General features: G+C 41.1%; 2 protein-coding genes and 1 pseudogene across 4 annotated transcripts in view; 2 read left to right on the plus strand and 1 right to left on the minus strand.

Moving 5' to 3' along the window:
• SZT2 (SZT2 subunit of KICSTOR complex) overlaps positions 1–9,637 on the minus strand; it is a 115,266-nt gene extending 105,629 nt beyond the window's left edge. Inside the window, exon 1 of the mRNA XM_060206058.1 lies at positions 9,501–9,637. Within this exon, the coding sequence (XP_060062041.1) occupies positions 9,501–9,527 (27 nt within the window). The 5' untranslated portion in view covers positions 9,528–9,637. The remainder of the gene's footprint in view (positions 1–9,500) is intronic.
• Positions 2,972–3,149, plus strand: LOC132532609 (U2 spliceosomal RNA; annotated as a pseudogene).
• Positions 9,638–9,680: 43 nt separating the features above from the next.
• Positions 9,681–20,984, plus strand: MED8 (mediator complex subunit 8). Of its 3 annotated transcripts, none has more exons than XM_060206062.1 (7): positions 9,681–9,715; positions 11,093–11,211; positions 15,547–15,691; positions 17,589–17,729; positions 17,961–18,042; positions 18,666–18,914; positions 20,594–20,984. In XM_060206062.1, exons 1-7 carry the CDS (start codon positions 9,710–9,712, stop codon positions 20,656–20,658), a joined length of 807 nt encoding a protein of 268 aa, XP_060062045.1. In that variant the 5' UTR covers positions 9,681–9,709; the 3' UTR covers positions 20,659–20,984. The 3 variants fall into 3 exon arrangements, with proteins under 3 accessions (XP_060062045.1, XP_060062044.1, XP_016045051.1); XM_060206061.1 differs by having other exon boundaries at positions 9,706–9,790; XM_016189565.2 differs by having other exon boundaries at positions 9,712–9,757.
• The last annotated feature ends 1,154 nt before the right edge of the window (positions 20,985–22,138 follow it).

The raw sequence follows: 22,138 nt of genomic DNA on the forward strand, positions 1-22,138 counted from the left end.
CCAATGTTTCTTTTTTATAAATAAAAAAAATAAAATAAAAGTAAAGAAAATACCTAATCCACTGTTTTTTTTTTTTTTTTTTTTTTGCCTCTAGGGTTATTGTTGGAGCTGGAATCCACTAGTCACAGTTGACTTTATCTGAGGTCACACAGACCCTTTGGCAATAGAGATTATCAGATGTTTAATATTAGCCCCAGTCTTTGCTTTTACAGTGCTGGAGAGGTGACTTGGTAGTAAATCCCATGATTTCCTGGGTTTAATCCCCCGCATAACAAAACAAAACCAAACAGAACAGAACATTATGTGTAGGGGGGCTATTCTGGTTTCTCACACAAGACAACAATGAACAATAATATAAACAGATCTACAGGTTCTTTAAGTATATCTCCAACAGCCTACTTTCAGGTAACTATTTTATATCTTAGACCAATGTGCTTACAAATAATCTGGAGCTAGACTACTTTTCAACTTAGAACATAGAGTACAAAAAGAAGGGCAATACTCAGGTGAGAAAAGACTGAGTCTCTGACAATTTATTTACTTTTGGGAAGGACTTCACATATCATTGTCTCATGAAACCACCATGACTTTCTCACTTATGCTGCTATTAAGACACATCCCCCAGGGCTGGGTGGTGGTGCACCTGGTTGAGCTCACATGTGACAATGCGCAAGGATGCAGGTTAGAGTCCCTGGTCCCCACCTGCATGAGGAGAGCTTCACAAGTGGTGAAGCACTGCTGCAGGTGTCTCTCTGTCTCTCTATCCCCCCTCCTTCCCTCTTCATTTCTGGCTTTCTCTATCCAATAAATAAATAAAGATAATAATTAAAAAAAAAAAAAACATCCCCCATTCTATCCTCATGCAGTTTGCTTTTTAAGACACATAAAATTATTCAATTATCCCTAATACATTGGCAACACTCTACTGTAAAGCTTACAGAATTGCTCTGTTCTCTAGTAAATTTCTTTCCAGCTTCTCTTCCCTGCTAATTTGATCAGGATGCAAACAATACCTCCCCTAAGTCCGAAGAAAACAAATGCAAGATGAATGTACATTTATTCATCCACAAAGCAGTCAACAAATTTAGAGATCCTACTGTGTACTTGGTATATTGGTATTTTCTGCTCTCACAAGGGGGAAAAAAATGAATCAAATAGAGCTCAAGTCCACACGCCCACTGGCAGTGATGAAGTGATCAAACAGTGCTACAGGTAATTATTTTCCCCTCCCCTCTCAATTTCTCTGTTTTCATCAAAAACAAGAGGAAAACAAAACAAAGACAAATGAAAATTGTTGCCAAGAGTGGTGGATTTGTCATGTAGCCACCAAATCCTAGCAATAACCCTGGTGGCAATTTAAATAAAAATCAAATAATCCTAATCATTAGATTATTACAGACTGAGTAAGTGTACTTAAGTATGTTTCTGTGAGCTGATAAAATGCTTACCTGGATAGTGCATCTACTTTGTCATGTGAATGAGTCAGGTTTGAGAACCTGCACTAATGGAAGTTTTGGTGCTATGGTGACTTCTGTTTCTCTCTATATATATATTTTTTTCTTTTCTTTTCTTTTCTTTTCTTTTCTTTCTTTACCAGAGTACTGTTCAGCTCTAGATTATGGTGGTACTAGGTACTGAACCTAGAACATTGCAGTCTCAACCATAATTTTTTTTTTGCATAGTCATTATGCTATCTCCTCTGATACATGTCTCCTTTTTTCTATCTGAAAAAGTTATCCTGAAGCAGTGAAGTCCTGGCTACAACAACAACAAAAAGAATGTGGCTCTAGGGCCTGACATGATGTATTATGGCACATTAACTTGCATCCATGAGGCTCCAGTGGCTGCAGGTTCAATCCTCAGCACTGCCTTATATTGAGTAGTGCTTTGGTCTCTCACTTTCTTTCCATTCTTTCTCCCTCTCTCCATGTATATAATATGGTTTTATGACAGCATGTAATAAAGTAATCTAGGGCTGGGGATACAGTATAATGGTTATGCAAAAAGCTTTCATGCCTGAGACTCCCAGGTTTTAGGGCCAATCCCCAAAACCACCATAAGCCAGAGCTGAAAAGTGTTCTGGTCCCTCGCTCTATTTTTCTTTCATAAAATAATAAATAATAAATAAAATAATCTGATACAGCCTAGGATTTTAGAAGAAAATTACACCAAAAGTTGAGCTAAGTGAGGAGGGAAAGCTAGATAAGTGTATGAGTTGTATAGATGAGCATTAATTAGGCCATTAGGAAACCATCTTAAGGGTCAGGTGGTGGTATACTTGGTTAAGTACACACAGTACAGTGCACAAGCACCTGAGTTCAAGCCCCTGGTTTACACCTGCAGGGGGTAAGCTTCACAAATAGTGAAGCCATGCTACAAGTGTTTCTTTCTCTCCCTCTATCCCTTTCCTCTCAATTTCTCTCTATTCAATAAATAAGCTATATATATATATATATATATATGAAAACTGTCTTCAGATCATTAATAAGTTGTTTAAATCAACTACTGGGGTGGGCTGGGAAGTGGTATAGTGGCCACAGTGTTGAACTTAAGAGCTTAAGAGCCTGGGGTCCTAAGTGGCCCATCTTGCTGAGTGTACACATTACAGTGCAAAAAGATCCAGGTTCAAGTCCCTGGTCCCCACCTGTAGGGTGGAAGTTTCATGTGCAGTGGAACAGTGCTGCAAAGCTCTCTCTCTCACTTTCCAAAAACAACAACAACAACAACAACAACAACAACAACAACAACAAAATATATATATATATATATATACACACACATATATATGAAAAAGAGAAAGGAAAGAAAGAAGAGAAAGAAAAAAAAGAGATAAAAAAGACCATGGGTCCTAAGTTCAATCCTCTGTATCACATGTGCCAGAGTATTGCTCTGTTTCTCTCTCAATAAATAGATAAATATTATGAGGGAGAGAGAGGGAGAAATTTAAGCTATTACAATGGTATTCTTCTTCATCGCTTCTCGGCCTTTTGGCTAAGATCAAGTGTAGTATTCTTCAAATCTTCAAAGTATAATTCATGGCCCAGTGACAACAGAATAACCTGAGGTGCTCACTAAAGTGCAGACTCTCAGCCCAGGAGATGGCACAGTGGTTGAAGTGTCAAACTCTTTTTTTTTTTAACCAGAGCACTGCTCAGCTCTAGCTTATGGTGGTGCAGGGGACTGAACCTGGGACTTGACAGAACCTCAGGCTTGAGAGTCTGTTTGCATAGCCATTATGCTATCTACCCCTGCTCAAAGTGTCAAACTCTTAATCATTAATTTCTGATTTAGATCCCCAACACTGCATATGCCAGAGTGATGCTCTGATTCTCTCCCTCTCTCTCTCTTAAATACGTAAAATGAGTATTTCTGGGCATCTCCCCAGACCAACTGAATTAGCATTGATAGGATTGTCCAAGTAATTCTTTTTCAAATACTTTATTGACTGATTGATTGGGTAGAGAAAGAGCCACCTACAAGGAAGGGGAAGATATAGAGAGAAAGAGTGAGAGACACCTGTAGTACTGACTCACCATTTGTGAAGCTTTCCCCTTGTAGGTGGGGACCAGGGGCTTAAAGGTGGGTCCTTGAACACTGTAACACATAAGCTCTACCAAGTGCATCACCTCCTAGCACCTCCCAAGTGATTCTTTCACATTAATATTTGAGATTCCTTGAATTATTGGTGCTCTTAAGGTATTCACACTAATATGGAGAACCTGAAGTTCCCACATTTATTCCCTAAGTCTGATGTGCATTATTCTTTTCTTAGAATAGTCTGGCCAAGACAAAGCAAGGTTTGGCAATCAAAGATCAGAATTCAAATCTGGTTCTACTACTACTACTACCTGCTATCTAGGTGAGCTTGCACACATTACTAAAATTTTCCATGCCTCAGTTTCTTCAGTGATAATAAGTAAGAATAGCTCCTTCACAAATATGTTGTCATTAAACAGGAATCAGAACAATGATGAAGAAAGCCTGTTGTTCTTTGAAACATGTATTGAGGTCTGCATACCATTTATATGAGAAATAAAATATTATCAGGCACTCTGCTGCTTACTAGAAAGAAACATTGCCAGGGCCAGACAGTGGTATATCTGGTTAAGTGCACACATCACAGTGCATAAGGACCCAGGTTCAAGCCCCTAGTCCCCACCTCCAGGCAGAAAGCTTCACAAGTAGTGAAGCAGAGCTGCAGGGTGATTTGGTCTCTTTCCCTCTCTACTTCCTCCTCCTCTCTCAAATTCTCTGTTTCTATTCTATATATATATATATATTATCCAGAGCACTGCTCAGCTCTGGCTTATGGTGGGACAGGGGATTGAACTTTGAATTTCAAAGACTCAAGCATGGGAATCCTTTTGCATAACCATTATGCTATTTTCCCTGCCCAATAAAAATATAATTTTAAAAAAGAAACATTGCCCATCTCATCTCCTTAATTGGTTCTGTTTTTCTGATGGGCTTTATGCACGTCTCTATAATGTATAAAAGCATACATTATTTTTTGAACTTTTCTAACTTTTTTTCTTTTTTTACATTTTTTTTTGAGTGGCCCTCCAGAAGGAACCAACAGGTTTTTGTTTGTTTGTTTGTTTATCTTTATTTATTGGATAGAGATAGTCAGAAATCAAGAGGGAAAGGGGTGATAAGAGAAGAAGAGAAACACTTGCAGCACTGCTTTACAACTCATAAAGCTTTCCCCCTGCAAGTGGGGAGCAGCGGCTCAAACCCAGGTTCTTGCACATTGTAATACGTGCACTCAACCAGGTGCACCACCACCTAGCCCCAGTTTTTTTTTTAATCTTTATTTATTTATTGGGTAGAGACAGCCAGAAATTGAGATGGAAGGGGAAGACAGAGTGACACCTACAGCCCTGCTTCACCACTCACAAAACTCGCCCCCTGCAGGTGGGGACCAGGGGCTCAAACCTGGGTTCTTGTGCACTATAACATGTGTGCTCAACTAGGTACACCACCATCGGGTCCCACATTTTTTTTTTCTCTAAGAGACTCCCATGACAATATGTTTTCTCTCCCTTGAATTACCTGAAACCTTAACACTAAATTTATACCAAAATCTTGAGTCTCTAGTATGGCATCAACCTAAATCTACTTTTCTAGTCTCATGACCCATCATCAGTCTCTTCCCGACTGAAGAGCATTCATTCTAGTGATGCCAACCCAGGTGTAAGCACTGGCTCTGCTGCTTATTAGCTATACGGTGCTGACCAAGTTAACTTAAATTTTTTTTAAGTTAATTAAATTTGATAGGACAGAGAGAAACTGAGAGGGGAAAGGGCAATAGAAAGGAAGAGAGGACACTGGCAGCACTGTCTAACTGCTCATGAAGCTTCCTCCCTGCAGGTAAGCACTGAAGCCTTAAATCCTGGGCCTTGTGGATGGTCACTTGTGTATTTAACCAGGTATGCTACTACACAGTCCCAACTTAAATTCTTGGTGTCTCCTCTGACTACGTCCAGAGACTTCTGGTGTGGAATGACAACCCTTCAGCTTCATTACTCGGGTGAGACCTTTCCTTTCATAGCATTCTCTAATTCCATTCCAGGCAGTTCACTTCCTAACAAAGTCCCAAAACATAGATATAGACCAGGTCCCATGAGATAGAGCATATGTTCACATGTATCCATAAACTATGGCAAAATATATACCTGAAAACAAAAGTACACAATGAGTACCCTCCAATACTTCATCTGCACTATTCCAGCCTTTAGGTCCATAATTGTTCAACAATTTGTTTGGCTTTGTATGTTAACTCTCTTTTCAGCCACCAGGTTCCATATGTCAGCATGATGCCGACCAGGCTTCCCTGGACTGAAGACCCCACCAATGTATCCTGGAGCTCCGATTCCCCAGAGCCCTTCCCCACTAGGGAAAAAGAGAGCCAGGCTGGGAGTATGGACCAACCAGTCAACGCCCACGTTCAGCGGGGAAGCAGTTACCAAAGCCAGACCTTCCACCTTCTGCATCCCACAATGACCTTGGGTCCATACTCCCAGAGGGATAAAGTATAGGAAAGCTATCAGGGGAGGGGATGGGATATGGAGATCGGGTGGCGGGAATTGTGTGGAGTTGTACCCCTCCTATCCTACAGTTTTGTTAATGTCTCCTCTCTTAAATAAATAAATTTAAAAAAAGGAAAAAAAATTCTTGGTGTCTTAGTTTCATCATCTGTGAAATAACAGTGTCTATTTTATGGTGATGTTAATAGATGATACTTCTTTTCTAATATTTTCATTATTTATTATTGGATAGAGACAGAGAGAAATTGAGAGGGGAGAGAGAGAGAGAGAAAGACAGAGAGACACCTGCAGCCTTGCTTCAACATCACTGATGAAGCTTTCCCCCTGCGGGACCGGGGGCTTGAATCTGAGTCATACACTGTACTGTGTGCCTTAACCAGGTGAGCCAGCACCTGGCCCCATGATACTTAAGTACTCTAGAAGTGGTAGTTAATTTCACTGTCACTCTGCATCCAAACTAGGAGCACATGCACATGCCACACTGTCTCTCACCTCAGGATTTTAACTGTTCTCTTTGCCTGTAAATCACTCTGGCTCTTCTCATGGTCAGCATCTACTTATTCTTCAGGTTTAAATGAATGCCATTCCTCTGAGAAGGCTTCCTAATCCACCCCACCAAACAAAGTTGTTTAAGAACCACTAAACACTCATTCACTCTATACTTTTCCACTGTAGCACTTATTATCATAATCCAATGCTTGTTTATTCTATAGGAATAGGGAGCATATATGTCCTGATACTGAGCAAAATTCCAAGTCCACAGCCACATTCAAAAATATTTTAAGTATTTGAAGAATAAATGATTTGTGATGAATTAAGTGTGACTAATTCCAATCTTTCTATTTTGGGATTATAACAATTTCTAAATCACCTTTTAATGTCCTAGAGCAGAACTCTTCAGTACCTTTACTTACTTGCTGCGACAAAATGCTGAGAAATATAAAGAGCAAATGCCTAAACTTTTGCCTAAAGGAGAATTTCTAGGAAGCTGTTTAATGTCAAGTAATTTTCACCTGCACTGTTTGATATGGTAGCCACTTGAAATGTCACTAATCCAAAAGGAGATGTGTTATAAATGTAAAATACACTGTATCTGGAAGACTTGGTTAAAAAAAAACCAACAAAAAACAACCTCATATCAAAACATACTCCAGAACTGGACAAACAGCTCCCTGAGTCAAGTGCCAGTCTTGTCACGCACATGGCCCGGATTCTAGCCTCTGCACCACATGTGGAATGCTATGGTTTCTCTCTCCCCCTCCCCCTCTCTAAGTGTGTGTGTCTGTCTCTATATATAAATGAAAAAGTCAGCAGTGAAATCATGCATATCCAAAGCCTCAGCAAGCCAAAAGACCTCCCAGTTCTTTCATGGTTTGTCTCAACACTGGTATCTGATGCACTGATCATTTACCATAGCTGTGAACATGTCATATGCTTTCTTTTTTTTTTCAGAGATATTTTTTATTTACCACATGAATTTCATGGAGGGGGGGAGAGGAATAGACAAGCAACACAGACAGAGATAAGATAAAGTAATTATTCAATACATGCTATGGCAGGGATCAAACTGGAAACCAAAGCACAAGGTTCTATCAGTTACTTCCCTGGCCACCATGTCTTATTCTTTTAAGTAGGACATAGTTTCCAATAACTATATTCAGTCAGATTTCATCATATCAAATTCTAAAGAACTGGAGCTTTATTGTCCAGTGACTACTTTATTATATTATAAACATTATGGTGAAGAACAATTTGGTTGGGGCACTGGGCATCAGTGCACTGGGTTAAGCACACATAGTACAAAGTGCAAGGACCCATGCAAAGACCCCAGTTTGAGCCACCAGCTCTTGGCCTGCATGGGGGTTGCTTCATGAGCAGCGAGACAGGTCTGCAGGTATCTTAACTTTGTCTCCCCCTATCTTCCCATTCAATTTTTCTCTATCCTATCCAATAAAATGGGGAAAAAAAGGCCACCAGGAGCAGTGGATTCGTAGTGCAGACACTAAGCCCCAGTGATAACCCTGGAGGCAAAATAAAAAAGCAAATTGGTTGTTATTTTCCAAATTTTATTATTGGATAGAGAAATTGAGAGAGGAGAGATACCTGCAGCTCTGCTTCACCACTCTTGAAGCTTTCCCCTTGCAGGTGGGGACCAGGGGCTTAAACCTGGGTCCTTGTGTGCTATAGTGTGTGTGCTTAACCAGGTGTGCCACCGCCTGGCCCCATGAACAAACTGGGAGTCAGATAATCTGTTTTGGAGTTTTGGGTCTACTTACTATGTATCTTCATTAGTTTTTTTTTTTTTTTTTTTTTTTAAACCAGAGCACTGCTCAGTTCTGGCTTATGATAGTGTGGGGATTGAACCTGGGACTTTGAAGCCTCAGGCCTTAGAGTCTCTTTGCATAATCATTATGCTATCTAGCCCCACCCTCTTCATTATTTTTAGTTTCTGTGTCTCAGTTTCCTAGTCGGGGGTAACAGTGTCTAAATATTAGGATTGAGAGCACTGACTGATACTGGGCAAGTGTTTCTAATGATGCCTGGCATGCAGTAAACATCACTGCAGAATGTCTACTCTGTGTTATATACAATACATACCCCTCATCCTTCCCCAATATTTATATCCTCATGTAACACTGGACACTTCACATAATTAGGGTCTTCCAAACCCAAGAGATTCTTATGCTCAGATTTTACAACTCCAAAACTCTGCTACTCCTCAGCTGAGCAGTACTTGGATAAGGTATTTAATCTCTCACCTTTTAGTTTGCTAGATTATCTGTAAGTCAGAATGGATACTGCTGTCTTCCTTGCACAAGTCGAATAACAAAATGTGTCTGAAATTGTTTGCATAGTCCTTTGCACCTAATTGATACCAATTATGCACTTTCTGACTTACTTCATGTGATCCTCAAAATAAAGGTATTTTATAAATAGAGGGATCTGGGACATGGACAAGATCTGTCCACTGAGATAGCTATCTGCCCGCAGCTCAATGGACATTGCTAATTTTGAAATTATCAATGAATTTTACTCTTGAGAAAGATCAAAACGACTCTCCAAAAGCATCAGTGCTAAAATTAAAGTGATTCGCTATGTGTGGCTTTCTAAGTGTCTGAAGCAGAAACCGGCTAAGTCAAGTCTATTGCCGCGAAGCCCACCGAAACTGCAATAGAAAACCAACAGAAGTTTTAATGCCAGCAATAGGTCAAAGAACCTGACAGCACTAAAATAGGCAGGTGAAATTTCAATAAACAAGATAAAGCGACGAGTTTCTCTTTTGCACCCTGGGGAAAACTGCGGACTGAGGGGAAAATTCAATTGTGGGGCTATCGGGGCTGGGCCGGGTTCCTGCTTAGGCAGTGCAGCCGGAGGAAGCCACGGTCGCGCCTGGGCCGCGGGGCCCGCCCCCTAGGGTCTCGGGGTCCTGCGTCACGCCCGCCCAACCCTCACCTCCGGCTCCGGGCGCTCCGAGGCCATCACACAGCCCTTCCACGCCGGCCCGGGCCAGAGAAGACGCTCCACTCGTGACCTCTGACCCGGCTGCCTCTCCTGAGGTCGGAAGCGGAAGTATGTGGGAGGGCCATGATCTGAGTTTCTGATTGGTGAGAGTGGCCCTCCAAGGGGCTGGGAAACAGGAAGAGGAAGTAGTTGCTGCCGCAATGCAGGTGAGAGCTGGTTTGGGGCTGCTGACCGCTATCTAACGTCAGGTAACGGGATGGACTGAACTGACTGAGGAAACAGTAAGGAGCTTAGACTTGAAGTTGAGCGAGCAAGGGAACATGGGATGGGAGGCGAGGCCATCTGGGGAGGGATCGTTGCGCATGAAAGACAAAGTGGAGCCCGGCTGAGGAGACTGGGACTGCGGCTGAATCCGAGGGAGATCACTTATTGGAGTGTGGGAAAAGCGCCCGTAGCAATTTGAGATGGTTGAGATGCAAGCCGAGGAAGATGACTTAAAGTGGTGGATTGTCTCAGACCTCGAATGAGACATTTGGAAGTAGACGTCACTAGGGATCTGTAAATAGAGATAGGCCGGAAAGGCGAAGAAATCGTGCGGCTGCTAACGCCAAAACTAATTATAATCCGAGGAGATGGGCGGAAGCTAGGATCAGAACTCCTGTCATGTTCTTTGTCAAGCTTGCAAGATGGTTTTGAATCATTGTTACCAACCCAGGAATGAAGGAATGAAGAAAACTGGAGATGGGAAGGAAATGTTTTTTAAAGTCCCCAACGTTATAAATTTCTCACTACTTACGAGCATGTTCAGTTTTTCTTTTCATTTGTCACTTTGTTTTTGACAACCTGATTGTCAGTAGATGTTTATGGATTGACTATCCTTGTGAAGAGGGTACGGGAGTGCTGGCACAGGAAAAATGAGTACAAATTAATTCAGCAAGGAGGAGGTTGAAACATGAAATGCTAAAGGCAAATGAAGACTGGGTGGGTGACAGTAATGGCACCAGGCTGGTATTCAGAGATAACTTCATGTGCAGGTTGATTTTCCAGAAGTTTTATTCACTGATAAGAACAACCTGCTCCACAAGAGAAGTTGTAAGGCACAAGAAGCTAGAACATGCTACAGCTGTTCTAGCTGTTCCAAAATAATTAATTCTAGGCAGTAGGTCTCTATGAGAAAAAATTTAGTGACTTAATACAGAGAAAAGTTAGGCTGAGATTAGGAGTGATGAGAGAGAAGAGTCAGTAGTAGGAGTTGAGGTTAGGTGAATGGTTTGATGCTTTCTGTAACCTAATTACTAAAGATAGTTAATAACCTGGTTCTTCTGTGCCAGTGATATCCTATGTGCCAGGCTGGTGAAATAGCGAATAGTATACTGCTTTGTCATATGGGTAATTCAAGTTTGAGCCCAGCCGCCAAGCACTGAAAGAAGCTTTGGTGCTGTGATCTCTTTTACTTTCTCTCTGCCTTTATCAGAAAGGGAGAGATCCTCTGTGGCATGATTAGTTTTGTATGTTGTCTCTGGCCTTTCGGGACGTCATACACACACCCATCTAGGTAATTGAACATATTTCTCTTGGTGCAGAGGGAGGAGAAGCAACTTGATGCATCATTAGATGCACTGCTGACTCAAGTGGGTGACCTGAAGAACTCACTAGGGAGTTTCATTTACAAGCTGGAGAACGAGTATGACCGGCTGACCTGGTAAGAGTTACCAGAACAATCAAGGGAGGGCATGATGGGTGGGAGACAGATGTCCAAGTGAATAGGACATTTCCAGTGATGTAACCATTTATCAGTTTGCTTGCATCTCTTGATTTGGAAAGAGCTGTGTTTTAGGGGCAAGGGTAGATAGCATAATGGTTATGCAAATTAACTTTCATGCGGAAGCTCCTAAATCCCAGGTTCAGTTCCCTGCCCCACCATAATCCAGAGCTGAGCAGTACTCTGGTGAAAAAGAAAGAAAGAAAGAGAGTGAGCTGGGTTTCCTAACATTTAAGAGATGAAGTTTAACTTAGAGCCCCTGTGACAAAAAGTAAAAAGGCAGAGCTTCCCAGCCCAGGTTATTTCAAGGTTTTGATTCTCACTCTTCACTTCTTTGGGAAGAGGTCCTATCTATAGTAGGAATACAGTATTCTTATTTATTTATTTTTTATTTTTTTGCCTCCAGGGTTATTGCTGAGGTTTGGTGCCTACACTACGAATCCACTGCTCCTGGAGTCCATTTCCCCCATTTTGTTGCCCTTGTTACCCTTGTTGTTATTATTATTGTTGTCATTACTGCTATTGCTGGATAGGACAGATAGAAATCGAGAGAGGAGGGGGAGAGAAAAACAGACACCTGCAGACCTGCTTCACCACCTGTAAAGAGACGCCCCCTGCAGGTGGGGAGTCAGGGGCTTGAACCTAGATCCTTATGCCAGTCCTTGCACTTTGAGCCATGTGCGCTTAACCTGCTGCGCTACTGCCCGACCCCTGGAATACAATATTCTTTTTAAAATATATTTTATTTATTATTTTCATGAGAGAGAGGTGCAGAGAGAAAGATACAGAAAGAGCCACCAGAGCACTGCTTAGCTCTGGCATATGATGTGAGGGGGAATTGAACATGGGACTTTGGAGCCTCCAGCATGAAAGTTTTTGCATAACCATTATGCTGTCTCCCCCTCCCTTTAGTAACATATTTTATTAGTGACTTATACGATAATAGAGGTATAATTCCACAGCACTTCAATTACCTACCAAAGTTTTATGCCTCCATTCCCTCCAATGCAACCACTGTTCTCCCAAGGTCATATATATGGGTTTGATTGTATATATAGTTTTTTTCTTTTTCCAATTCATGTGTTTCAATTCTCTTTGTTTTTTTAACTTTATTTTTATTTGATAGGACAGAGAAATTGAAAAGGAAAGGAGATAGAGGGTGAGAGAGACAGACAGATACTGCAGCACTGCTTCACCACTTGTGAAGCTCCCCCCTCTGTCAAGGGGATTGGGGACTTAAATTCTGGTCCTTGAGCATGGTAACTCATGCACTTAACCAGGTGTGCCACCACTCAGCCCTGTTTCAATTCTCTATATTCCACATATGAGTGAAATCATTCCATAGTTGTCCTTCACTAACCTCACTAGGCAAAATCACTGCCAGTTTCATCTGTTTAGCTCTAATGGACACATTATAGTCTTTTATCTACTGAGTAGTACTCCATTGAATACATGTCTTATGAACTAGTCTCCCTTTTTTGTATTTATTAAACTCAAATTAGTTATTTTGAAAAATAGTATTTTTTTCTTCATTAAAAAAAGATGTGATTAATATCAGGTTGCTAGATTATAAGATTACATTGTATAGTTCTGCACAACACCCACCACCAAAATTCAGTGTCTCAGCTCTCCTACCTCCCATAGTTATCAAAAATCTTAGAAACAGTTTGCTTTCTTATTGGATCTCTTGCACGAGATGTATTGGAGTCTTTTAGATTCATTTTACTCTGCAAATATGAATCCTATTTCTGGAGGCTTTTTTTAAAAAAAATCTAACTTTTGAATTTTTGTGCTACTGTTCCTCATCCATTCTTTTTTCTTTTTTTTTTTTTTTAGTTTTTTATTATTATCTTAATTGCTTGATAGAGGCAGCCAGAAATAGAGAGGCAGAGGAAGAGAGAGAGATACCTGCAGCACTGTCTTACCACTTGGAAAGCTTTCTGCAGGTGGGGGTTGGGGACTTGAATCTGGGTCCTTGCACATTGTAACGTGTGCTAAACCAGGTGTGCCAGCACCTCCCACCTATCCATTTTTTTCTACATCTCTGTCAGGTACTGAGAGTGCATCCCTCTTAATCTTATAATGCTTAATTTTAAAAACAAAAGGTTTATTCATTATTTGTGAGTAGGGAGGGAGAGAGAGAGAGAAAAATAAGTATCAAGATCTCATGTAATGCTAGAAATCATACTTGGGCCCTCATGCTTGACAGCTTTATCAACTGTTCCCCTTCCAGTTACCTCATAATTCATTTGAGTCAGCCTAGCTCCCACCTAGACCAGCAGTAGAACCACAAGTATTTTGGGGGACAATTTTGGGTATTCCTAGTCTGAAATACCCCATAGAAGATACTTTACAAGAGACATTCTGACTCTTACTTTTTTAAATTTTTTATTTATTATTTATAAGAAGGAAACATTGACAAAACCATAGGATAAGAGGGGTACAACTTCACACAATTCCCACCACCAGAACTCTGTATCCCATCCCCTCCCCTGATAGCTTTCCTGTTCTTTAACCCTCTGGGAGTATGGACCCAAGGTCATTGTGGGATGCAGAAGGTGGAAGGTCTGACTTCTGTAATTGCTTCCCCGCTGAACATGGGCGTTGACAGGTTGATCCATACTCCCAGCCTCTCTCTCTCTTTCTCTAGTGGGCAAGGTCTCTGGGGAAGCAGAGCTCCAAGACCACATTGGTGGGGTTGTCTGTCCAGGGAAGTCTGGTTGCATCTTGCTAACATCTGGAACTTGGTGGCTTAAAGAGAGTTAACATACAAAGCCAAACAAATTGTTGAACAGTCATGGACCTAAAGGCTGGAATAGTGCAGATGAAGTGTTGGGGGGGGGGGGTCCTCCATTTTGTAGATAGCTAGAAGGCATATTTTAGTTATATTTCAAAGGGCCTGTAGCTATACTAGTGTGTTTTTTGTTGCCATTGTTGTTTGTTGGTTTTTACCTGAGCCTGAAATCTGATATCCAGGTGGATCCTAATTATTGTCTGGGGTGATGATGTCATGGCTAGAAAAAGGACCAGAAAGCTGGATCAGGGAAGAAAGTAGTTCCCTAATTTGGGAAAGGGGTATAAATATTGTTGACTGTAAACCCCATCAATTTGATGTGATCTGGGGCACATAATTAGCTTAGGAGCCTGTGTGACCTCTGCATCCCTCTAGATCTGAGCTCACATTCTGTGGTCATGAGTAGGAACATTCCATGCTGCCCTAATATCAGTACCCATCTTCCTCAGGTGTAGCACAGAGTATGTTGTCCATCCTCCCTCTGGAGGATGGAACATTCTCTACCATTGTTGATCCAAGTTGAGGGTAAGGTCCTTTTGGGGCCCACAAAGGGATCTATTTTGTTGTTCCTAATAGAAATGACCGGTTACAATGGAGAGAGGGATTTATTCGAGTTGTAGGCCCATCAAGTCTGTTTGGTAATCTCAGGACTCCCCGATTAGGGCCCCAGCTGATGAAATGGCCTGATAGTGACTAAAGAGTCAGTATTAAAGTATGCCAGTCTCTTGCCCTTATTCAGCTTTTGCAGTCCTTGCTTTGATAAGGTTAGCTTTGGAATGAGTGAGAGAACTGTAATAGGAAGTAGGTGATGAGGGTATCTAAGTCTAAGTGGACACTATTTCATTATGACCTTGATACTGACTCACTGCAGACTATTGTGTACTTTTGCTTTCAGGAATATATTTTGCCCTAATTTATGGATACATGTAAACATATGCTCTATCTCATGGGTCTATATCTAGGTTTTGGGACTTTGTTAGGAAGTGAACCTCCTGGAATGGAATTAGAGAATACCATGAAAGGAAAGGTCTCACCCAAGTAATGAGGGTGAAGGGTTGACATTCCATGCCTGACGTCTCTGGACACAGTCTGAGGTGAAGCATGCTGAGATGGTACTCGTTGCATTGATTAGGTTGGAATCAACGGATGCAATATCATTTGGTATGACTTGAGAGAAGCATGCAGGGAAGTGAGCCCCACCTCAGAGGTTCCAGGATTGGCAGAAATATAGGTTCTATAGAAGAAGCGGGAGGTTCCTGTTGTCTTAGGGTTAGGAAGACAATAGATAGTTATTGCAACAATCACATTGTTTGGCAATTGGGTTAACTTTGAAAAATCCCTTTGTTAGGATTTGCTGTATCATACATACCATCACCATATTTATGTCCTTTAACATTATTTGTATATAGCTATGCCACTGGTTGCTTTTGTTCTCCCTGAACTAGTCTGACTCTTTCTTTCTTTCTTGCCCCAACTACCAGGCCCTCTGTTTTGGACAGCTTTGCTTTGCTCTCTGGCCAGTTGAATACTCTGAACAAGGTTTTGAAACATGAAAAAACACCACTGTTCCGAAACCAAGTCATTATCCCTCTGGTGTTGTCCCCAGATCGTGATGAAGATCTCATGGTAAGAAGAGAAGGGTACAACTTAGGAACTTAAATTCTTAGATAAAGATGGAGAGCATACTTGTTAGTTGGTCATTATAAAAGTTTTGAATGAGAGGCCACACAATAGTGCATCAGGTAAAGCATATACATTACTGTGTTTAAGGATGCAGGTTCCACTTCCCACCTGTAAAGGGGACACTTTGTGAGCTGTGAAGCAGTTCTGCAGGTGTCTCTCTTCCTCTCCATTTCCCATTCCTCTTTCAGTTTTTCTCTGTCTCTATCAAAAAGGGAGAAAAGACCACTGGAAGCAGTGGATTCATCATGCAGGCACCAGGCCCCAACAATAACCCTGGAGCAATGAAATAATAATAAAAGTTCTGAATGTAGAGCAGCTGGGAAAGTAACTCAGTGATAGAGCATGGCACTCACATGTGTGGGGGTTGAGCCCTGGCACTACATATGCCAGAGAATGCTTTGGTTTAAGTTCTACATGCAGTGGGTGACAGTAAGAAGCAAAAAATGTACATTTTGGACCCAGGTGGCAGAACATCTGGTTAAGCACACACATTACAGTATACAAGGACCCAGGTTGAAGCCCCTGTTCCCCTACAGCAGGGGAAAAGCTTCACAAGTGGTGAAGCAGGGCTGCAGGTCTATCTCTTTACATTCCTATCTCCCCTCCCATCTCACTCTCTTTTTCTCTAATAATAAGTAAATAAAGATATATAAAAATAAATGGGGGGCCAGGTGGTAGTGCACTGGTTAATCTCACATAGTATGAAGTGCAAAGATCGTGTAAGACTCCCAGTTCAAACCCCTGGCTCCCCACCTGCAGAGGGGTCGCTTCATAAGTGGTAAAGCAAGTCTTCAGGTGTCTCTTTCTCGCCCTCTCTCTTCTCTTCCTTCCAATTTCTCTCTATCCTATCTTAATTTAACAAGGGGGGGCATATTGTGGCATACCTGGTTGAGTGCACATGTTACAGTGCACAAGGACCCAGGTTCCAGCCCCTGGTCCCCACCTATAGGGGGAAAGCTTTGCAAGTGGTGAAATAGTACTGTAAGTTTCTCTCTGTCGCTCTCCCTCATTATTTCTCCCTTCCCTCTCAATTTCTGGCTGTCTCTATCCAGTAAATAAATAAAGATAATTTTTAAAAAATTAAAAAAAAAAAGAAGAAGAAAAAATGACCTCCAGGAGCAGTAGATTTATAGTGCCAGCACTGAGCCCCAGTGATAACCCTGAAGGCAAAAAAAAAAAGTAAATATATTTTTATTATTATTATTATTATTAACACAGATTATTTTACCAGAGCATTGCTCAGCTCTGGCTTATGGTAGTGCTAGGGATTGAACCTGGGACCTATGGTGCCTCAGGCATGGAAGTTATTTTTTATATAACTATTTTGCTATTTCCTTAGCCCAAGGAATATATTTTGGACATCTCCTTTTTGTCTGCTGCGTGGAGTCATTCCCAGATAGTACTAAATTAACCTGAGATTTATGTCACCAAGGCAAAAAATGTTCTCTATCTTGAACAAAAAGTATGTACTTTCATGACTTCCATCTATTTAAGCCTTTGAATAAAATGTGACAGAGAGGGTATTTCTTTTTTGCCTGAGGCTCCAAAGTCCCATGTTCAATCCCCTTCACCACCATAAGCCACAGCTGAGCAGTGTTCTGGTAATTAGAATTAAATAAATTTTTTAAAAATGTAAAAAGGCAGTTTGCCTCTACAACTGGTAAAGATTGTGAGGTATCAGAAATGAAGGATAACATGAAGGAATCAATATCCTAGGAAACTAAATATTATAAGTCTTGGTTTGCATTTTTCCCATTTGCCAATAGAAGGAAGTATATAGCAGTTCAGATGGATTCTTTTTGGGCTACATAATAGAATTACTAAAAATGATATATTACAGCGGCAAACGGAAGGACGAGTACCTGTTTTCAGCCATGAAGTAGTTCCTGATCATCTGAGAACCAAGCCTGACCCTGAGGTTGAAGAGCAAGAAAAACAGTTGACAACGGATGCTGCCCGCATTGGTGCTGATGCAGCTCAGGTTCTAGATTAAATCACTGTCCTGCTTCATGACAACCCCCCTCTGCCTCCCATTTTCTGAATCTTGTCATAAGAAGATAGTTTATTACCTGTGATAGGAATTACCATTCCTGTCTGACAGGGATGTGTAGTCAGATATACCTGAGTTGCCCCTCCAAGAGCATGTGATCATTTTTTCCCTGGAATCATTTCATGTTGTCCTAAAATTTGCACAAATTTATGTATGTTACAGAAGCAGATCCAGAGCTTGAATAAAATGTGCTCAAACCTTCTGGAGAAAATCAGCAAGGAGGAACGAGAATCAGAGAGTGGAGGTATGAAGGAATCGTTGACAAAATGGAGAAGGGAAGAAGTAAAAACCACTGGAATACCCCTAGTGGTTCTGTATTCAGATAGCTATTTATACAGACATCCTTGTCACTATACATTTCTTTCTTGAAAGTTTTAATTAAATAAGAAACAAAGTCTTTAAAAAATCACTAGAGTAGGAATGCTGTGGTTTGAGGAGTGGTGAAGTGAAAATATAAGAGGAGCTGATTAGGGCTGAGGTGGTATCTCACAGTAGAGTACAGGTCTGTCTTGCCTCAGACTCCAGGTTTGATCCCACATATGCTAGAGCTGAGTAGTGGCTGATTGGTTAATCTTTCATTCTTTCTTATTAGAAAGAAGAAGAGCTACTTTGGATAGGAAAAGTATTTATCTATTCTGTGTTAGCCTTTTGTATTTAAGGCCAGCCCTAAAGTAGGTAGAAGAAATGTGCAAAAGGAAAAGGAAAAATTCTGAGATAGTTGTGGGGGTCCTTTGTCTCTTCCACTGGCACAGGGAAAATGCTACTGAAGTCAGAACTCCAAGCCCTGGTCTTTATACTGGTACTTCTACTATTAGTTCAGTCCTGGACCAGAGCATATTTCAGGATTCTACTTACCTCTTTCTTTAGGTCTCTGGCCGAACAAGCAGACCTTTAACCCTGCAGACACCAATGCCTTGGTGGCAGCTATTGCCTTTGGGAAAGGGCTGTCTAACTGGAGACCTTCAGGTAGTAGTGGCCCAGGCCAGCCAGGCCAACCAGGAGCTGGGACAATTCTTGCAGGAGCCTCAGCATTACAGCAGGTGCAAATGGCAGGAGCTCCAGGCCAGCAGCAGCCACTGCTCAGTGGGGTGCAAATGGCCCAAGCAGGTCAACCAGGTAAGGTGACGGGTTGATGTGGTGGCAGACCTTAAGCAGAAAAGGGGAAACAAGTTGGAGAATTTATTTGCCCTCAGTCTACCCAGAGCTAGAGCTTTTCTCCCTTGGATTGTGACCCAGAAAACTTTTGTTGTTGTTATTACTGTGTGTACTATTTTGTTGTTGTTGCTAGGGCTTCATTGCTCTGGGCTGACTTTCAGATAGAAGGATGAGACAGATCCTAGAAAATGAGAAAGAACTTAGCATAAAATGAGAAAAAAAAATGGTCCGAGAGGTGGCGCAATGGATAAAGCATTGGGCTCTCAAGCATGAGGTCCTGAGTTCAATCCCCGGCAGCACATGTACCAGAGCGATGTCTGGTTCATTCTCTCTCCTCCTATCTTTCTCATGAATAAGTAGATAAATTCTTTTAAAAAAAATAAGGAAAAAATAGTAAAACAAAAAACTTCAAATAAAAGAAACTGCTCTCACTTCCCAACCTCATCATCCATCTCAGATTGCTGACACTGTGGATATTAGGTGGATTATCTTTTTTTTAGACACAGAAATTAGTGATTGGATCTTAATTAAGACCATTTTGGGACTAGCAATATAGTTCACATGCATAGTGTTCCTGCTTTACTATGTGTGCAAACCAGGTTCAAGTCTGGACCAGCCACATGAATGTTGTGGTGTCCTTTCTATTCTGTGTCTTTTGTTCTGAAAAAGGTAGCCCAAAGCAATGAGGCCCAGCCAATGACCCAGGAGGAAAAAAAAAAAAAAGACATGCAAGCAAACAAAAAGCTATTTTGTAGATGTATTGGAAAATAACGTGCAGTCAAGTGTCTTAGTGCTATATGTATATGTATTATTTTTTTCTGTATCCTGTCTTGCTCACTTTTAGTAATTAGAACAGTCTGGAGGAACTCAGTGTATGTGGTTACAAGATATATATTTTGTGTGCTACTTAGGAAAAGGGACATTAAGAAAGAACACAGATGTATTTATTTTGCCATCAGGGTTATCATTTAAGGTTCATTGTTTATCTACTACTCCTGGTGGTTCTTTTTCTTTCTTTTCTCTTCTTTACTTTTCTTATCTTTTCTTTCCTTCTTTTCCTCTTGTAGAGACCAAGAAATAGGGAGAGAGACACCTGCATCACTATTCTACTTATCATGAAGTTTACCCCATGCAGGTGGGGGCCAGGGCCTTGAACCAAAATTCTTGTGCTTGGTAATATGTGCATTCAACCAGGGGTAACACTGCCCAGGCTCCCCTGTAGTATTTTTATTTGTTTAACTTCAGTATTACTTTGTTGAGGGAATGTTAATTTATAGGGTTATTATTAGAAAGGTACAACTCCACATTTTAAAGACTGCATTATCTTTTACATGTAACACTAATATACAAGTCATATAGATTTAGCTCTCTTTTCCAAGAGTGGATGAGCAGGGACTATTCATGTGTTTTGACCTTTCTCACAGTTGTTCCCCCCCCATGTCACCCCTTAACTTCAAGGTACCATCAGGGAGAAATCTGGGTGAAGAACCACACCTCTGATGTATAACACCCAGGACTAGATGCTAGAGATTCTGAGATGATTAAGAAGGTGGCAGGGAGGGAACTTGAAAGACCACATTTCTAATTTATTGTGAAAGTTACTGTGCTTCAGATGTTCTTCATCTTCATGTTCCTTTTAGGAAAAATGCCAAGTGGAATAAAAACCAACATCAAGTCTGCTTCAATGCATCCCTACCAGCGGTGAGTGTGGCCAGCAACTTCCACTCTCAAGGTGCTCTTTGCAGAGCTGACCAGAGAAGTTGCCTTTTGTCTACACTGACCTAGAGGCAGTCCCCCAACAGAAAGACCTTGGGCTTTCAACAACTGACCAGTTGCAGCCTCGCCACTGACTAGCTGTATGAAATTGGGAAAAATTACCGAATTTTTCTGAGCCTGTTTTTTCATTTGTAAATGGTAATAATGCCTACCTCATAGGGTTGTTGTGAGGATTAAAATGATACAATGAGTATAAAGCACTTAGCACACTACATGAAATAATGGGTATCCAATAAATGATAGTTTGTACAGCCACATTCCCCCTACTGCCCTCCTTAATCATCAATCCAGGATTTAGGTGATCTAATACTGTTTCACTTCAGTGATGAGCTGAGAGACACAAGATCATGGATCACTTAGCGCTGTTTAAAAGACTGTGCTTATTCCAGCTGCCAGAAGTCAGCTTCTGTGTTCTTAGAAGCACACTGTTTCTGGGTGCTCTACTCTCCTGAGTTCCATACTGACTTACTATCCTACCTCCATGAAATAAGGTTTTTTTGGTTGGGACTAACTGACCTCCTGCAATTCTGGTGAAGCTCAGGCCTGCTCTACTTTCCATCCTCTGAGAAACCAGTTTAAGTCTGGCCTGGGAAGTAGGCAAAGCCCTCTGTCCTATGTACAAGCAAGACTGTGTAAGAAGGTTTCTCTAAACATTTGGGCTCATTTCTTATACTTTGGAGGGAGAGGGAATAATATTATCCTTCATACTATTTCTCATGAGGATTTAGTTGTTCATACTAGTACTTCAGTCCTGACCTCCCAGTGAGGATGGCTTTCTGGTAGTCCACTGAGCCTGTGGTTCAAACAGGAACCTGATAGATGGAGGGAAGGGACAATCCCTGGAACCTTTCCTTGCTTTTATAAAGCTGAAGAGTAGGGTGAATATGAGTCTCCAGCTTATGCTACTTTTTTTTTTTAATGCTCTTTCGTGAGCAAAGGGTTTTTCTGAATAATGCTTTTTTTTTTTTTTTAAGAATTTACTTATTCATGAGACATATAGGAAGAGAGAAAGAATCAGACATCGCTCTGGTACATAAGCTGCCGGAGATCGTACTCAGGACCTCCTGGTTGAGAATCCAATGCTTTATCTACTGTGCCACCTCCCAGACCACCTGAACAATGTTTTCTAAATTGATGGCCACTCAGAGTTATCAGACAGCAGCAATTTATGAGAGAGTGATTAAATGGTTAGAGACTATGGGTGAGACTTTTCATTGGTACTGTGAGGTAGTTCTAATTTTACTCCATACAGTTGTCTTATATTTAATTGGCTCTGATCTAAAAGCCCTCTAGATATGAGAAGGACTTGCTCATATCTTTCCCCTTTTTTGTTTTATTTTGTCATACATACATTAGTACTTAGAAAGTATATGAAAAAGGATGGTGAATGAGTGACAAAGGATAAGAAC

This window comes from Erinaceus europaeus, chromosome 13, assembly GCF_950295315.1.
Source record: "Erinaceus europaeus chromosome 13, mEriEur2.1, whole genome shotgun sequence".
NCBI lineage: Eukaryota > Metazoa > Chordata > Mammalia > Eulipotyphla > Erinaceidae > Erinaceus > Erinaceus europaeus.